Raw genomic sequence first — 3,739 nt, 5'->3', positions numbered from 1 at the left:
AGCCATGCTGCAGCTGTACTGGGGAAGAGGTGGGAAAGTACAGATTCCATTCTAGCCACAGGTAGTGAGTGGCTTGTGACCCTCCGTAGCCTTGAATCCTTTGCTGATCAGAGGCGGGGGCTTTGGCACAGGCCAAAGCTCTCTGATCTTCCAGATCTTCCTGATCTTCCAGAGAGCAGCAGGATGCGCGCAGAGAGGGAGCGGCAGCGTTCCCACCTCTGTGAACACGTAGTAGATGTGAAGCCTAGAGGATCAGGGGACGTGTGTTAAAACTTCTGAAGTGAGGTGAGTGAGCCCATGGAGCAGGAGGGGACAGGAGAAGCAGATGCGTTTCTCATTACACTAACACATCCGCCTGTCAGATCGTATTATCTGGCTGGTTTTGATCCATCTGTTTCTGTCTTAATGATCCTGTTGGTGGCAAGTTGTAGTGTTGGTTCTGTTAATTGCTAATGTAGTTTGATTAGAGTCTCTGTATTACAAGGTAATTTTGACACTTTCTTCTTAACATCTGCAGAACTTGCTTCAGCTTTGGAAATTGAAATGAGGATTTTTGCTGTGCCACAGTCCTGTAAGCTTGTGTATCTTCATTCCTCATTGCTTTCTCTGCCAACCCAAATGGCAATGTACCTGGGGGTTGAGATTTTAGATTTTTTTTGTGTGTGTAATTTGTTTCTCTTACTAGCCCTGTGTGTTTCCTCTCTTGGTTGCCAGTTACCTGGAGCTGGAATATCATTTATTTATTTCCTCCTTTACCCTCTTTCTCAAAGATGATGATGGGCAGGTTCTCAGCCTGCCTACACGGTGGACTTTAGATAACATCTTTGTAACAACCAAGTTTGATCTATAAATGTGCTTGGCTAAATGTCTGATCTGCAATACTTGTAATAGTTTAAAATTCAATAAATACATTTTTAACAGTTGCTCTGTGAAAGCTATTAGTGTTTTGGTTTCAGGACAAACTTGTGCCAACCACAACTGTTGAAAACTGTTTTATTTTAATTTTCTCCAAACAACTTGTTTTCTCCCTCCCTCAGGCAATAAATAAAAAGTTAATTTTTTTTCTTTAAAAAAAAAAAAGGGAAGAAAACCCATACATATATACATCAGCCACACAGGCATCTTGTATGTTGGAGTGGACTGGGGGGAAGAAGGGAGGCAGGGTGGGAAACAAGGCTCCAGGTGGGTTGAAGATGAGGCATCTTCTAGGCTTGGACCAAAAGCTGCAGAGTCACCTCCCCAAGCACTGGCCGGGGTGAGGCTGACTGCAGGCAGCCCTGTCCCACCACCACTGCTGCTGCTTGCCCCCAGGCCCTGCCTGCAGCTCTGCTTGTCACCCAGTGTCACTGGCTCAGGTAAGCAGCACCCACCACACACACCTGTGTCGATTTGTGCAAGGGGGAAGACTGCTGCACAGTAAAAAGAGGGTGTGCTCCCTTTTCAACCCAGATGAGCTAGGGACAGAAATACAGGGAGAAGGATTTGTGTATCTTAAAAAAAAAAAAAAAAACAAACAAAACCGAAAAAACAAAAAACAATAAAATAGGGATGGAAAGAGCTGAAGACCAGGCACTTGAGGAAACCCAGGATACTATTTTTTTCCCTCCCCTAAGGAGCCTGGACAAGGTCAGGGTTTGTGGCTTTTATAACTTCTGTGCTTTCAAAACATAAAATTAAAAAGCAAAAAAAAAAAAAAACAACACACCAAAAACAAAATGAGGTAAGAAATTTCTCTACGAAAGAGTCCAGGGTGAATGGCAGTGTCCGGCACTATTGCTTAACATCACAGGGCTCCATGCCCGCTGGGCATGCTCTGGCTGGCTGGGCTCAGCCCCTGAGCTAACAGCTGGGCGAGGTGGTGATGGGGCTGTGCAGGTATGGGAGGCTGCTCGGGGTGGCATGGACACCCACAGAGACTGGGAAGCTGAAGACAAACTGGGATGTGGGAGTGGATGTGGCCTTGCCCCGCTCCCGCAGTGTCCCTGAGGGGCTGACAGCTTCCACAGCGCAGGAGGTGGCCAACACCTGTGACTCGAACTGCAGCAGCTGCCCCATGAAGCTGAAGTTGGGGGAGATGATGCTCCGGCGCTGCTTGACGAACTCGAAGGCTTCCTCCAGCTTGACACGCTTCTTCATCATCAGGTAAGCCAAGCAGATAGTGGCTGAGCGGGAGATACCCGCCTGGCAGTGGACTAGGACCCGGCCACAACACTCCTTCACTGAGTCTGGAGAGCAACAGGGGGTGAGATGTGAGACCAACACCCTTCCAACAAAGCCAAACCCCTCACCCAACTTGCAGATGGTGGCTGACCACCTGCCCACCAGTGCAACAAACAGCCTGGACCCTTCTGGACTCCCATCCCCTCCACCCCAAAGGCTCCAGGTCTTTGAGGCAGGAACCTTCCCCCCAGTGACACACACCAGACTCACCGATGTACTCAATGGCCTCCATGAACCAGGAGCTGATCTCAGCTTTGTGGTTGTCCTCCACAGGGATACACTTGTACTGGTAGTGCCCCTCAAAGTGGTTGGGGCAGTCAGAGGGGACGTTCCGCAGGGCCGTAATGCCCAGCGCATCCAGCATGTCCCGCCGGGCAGCGTGGTAGGCACTGCCAAGGTAGAGGAAGGGAAGGATTTCCACGGGGCCACCCTGTTACAGAGAAAAACAACAGATATGGGGGTGTCCGGGGGATAGCAGTGGGCAGGACACAGTGAAGGAACCTGGCACATGAACCAGGGCTCTCAGGGAGCAGGGCTCTGGCTGCGGAGGGAGAGCAGAGAGGCTCCCGAGGGACCAGGCTGCAATGCTGGAAGGAGCAGTCAAAGCAGCTGGGCACTGGGCTTCCAGACATACCTGGTCATGAAGAGGGGTCCCACAGGAACTGCAGCCCAAATCTAGGGGCTCTGCGCTGGTGGGCGGTGACACATTGCTCAGGGACTTGGTTTTGGCACAAAATTCAGGGTACTCCGAGGAGAAACGCTCATAACCCCCTGCAAGAAAAGAGGCACGAGGTGTTATCCCAAGAGACAGCCACAGCCCCGCAGAACAGCACGGCTGGAGCCGACACATCTCACTGTGCCCGTCACCACTAGATGATGCTACAGCGATGGAGAGCACTCTCCTGCCCCAAGGTGAGCAACTGTCTCCTGGCAGCAAGGGGAGGAATCCCTGAAGCCCCACCACTCCCTTGGAGCCAGAGCTCCCAGAGCTCTTGCAACGCTCTCAGCTGCCCAAAGCCTCTGGTCCAGGGTTTAGTCACCCCCATGCCACCAGCCAAAACCCCAGGCCCAGGCCGAGGTTGCTCGCTAAGGTGATGGAGAGAGGATTTGTTGCCAGCATCTTCTGACTTCAATGAGAAAAGCTGCTCCCAAGCCAAAGACTGTTTGGTTCCCAGCTTTCCCAGACAAATCATCCTGCCACAAAGCACAGCAAGGTCTCCCACTTTCACAGCCTGATCCTCCAGCCCAAATGTCCCAGAACAGGTCAGGGAAGCTGTGGCACTGGCCAGGCACAGCAAAGCTAACCCCCCAGCAAAGCTGCTCTCCGGAGAGACACCCACTGCCTCTCAAGGCCGTGGGTGCGAGCTGAACACGGAGGTGAGCGCTGTGAAAGAGCAGCTTGCTCCTTTGACCTGCTGCCAGGGGGATAAGCAAAGGTGACCTCGGATCTTCCTAATAGCAGGCAAAACGAGCAAACCCCATCGACTTCCCAGGACAGGGAAACTGCAGTGTTGGCTGC

The 3,739-nt window shown here is 51.7% G+C and overlaps 1 protein-coding gene across 1 annotated transcript; it reads right to left on the bottom strand.

Annotated features, from left to right (window-relative positions):
- Positions 1–1,839: 1,839 nt before the first annotated feature.
- Positions 1,840–3,070, bottom strand: DUSP4 (dual specificity phosphatase 4). The gene is made up of 3 exons (XM_010083821.1): positions 2,855–3,070; positions 2,431–2,650; positions 1,840–2,225 (listed from the first exon to the last, which is right to left on the bottom strand). Exons 1-3 carry the CDS (start codon positions 3,068–3,070, stop codon positions 1,840–1,842), a joined length of 822 nt encoding a protein of 273 aa, XP_010082123.1.
- Between the last annotated feature and the right edge of the window lie 669 nt (positions 3,071–3,739).

Source organism: Pterocles gutturalis, unplaced genomic scaffold (genome assembly GCF_000699245.1).
Source record: "Pterocles gutturalis isolate BGI_N339 unplaced genomic scaffold, ASM69924v1 scaffold11025, whole genome shotgun sequence".
NCBI classification, from domain to species: Eukaryota; Metazoa; Chordata; class Aves; order Pterocliformes; family Pteroclidae; genus Pterocles; species Pterocles gutturalis.
This window is presented reverse-complemented; position numbering and strand designations above follow the sequence as displayed.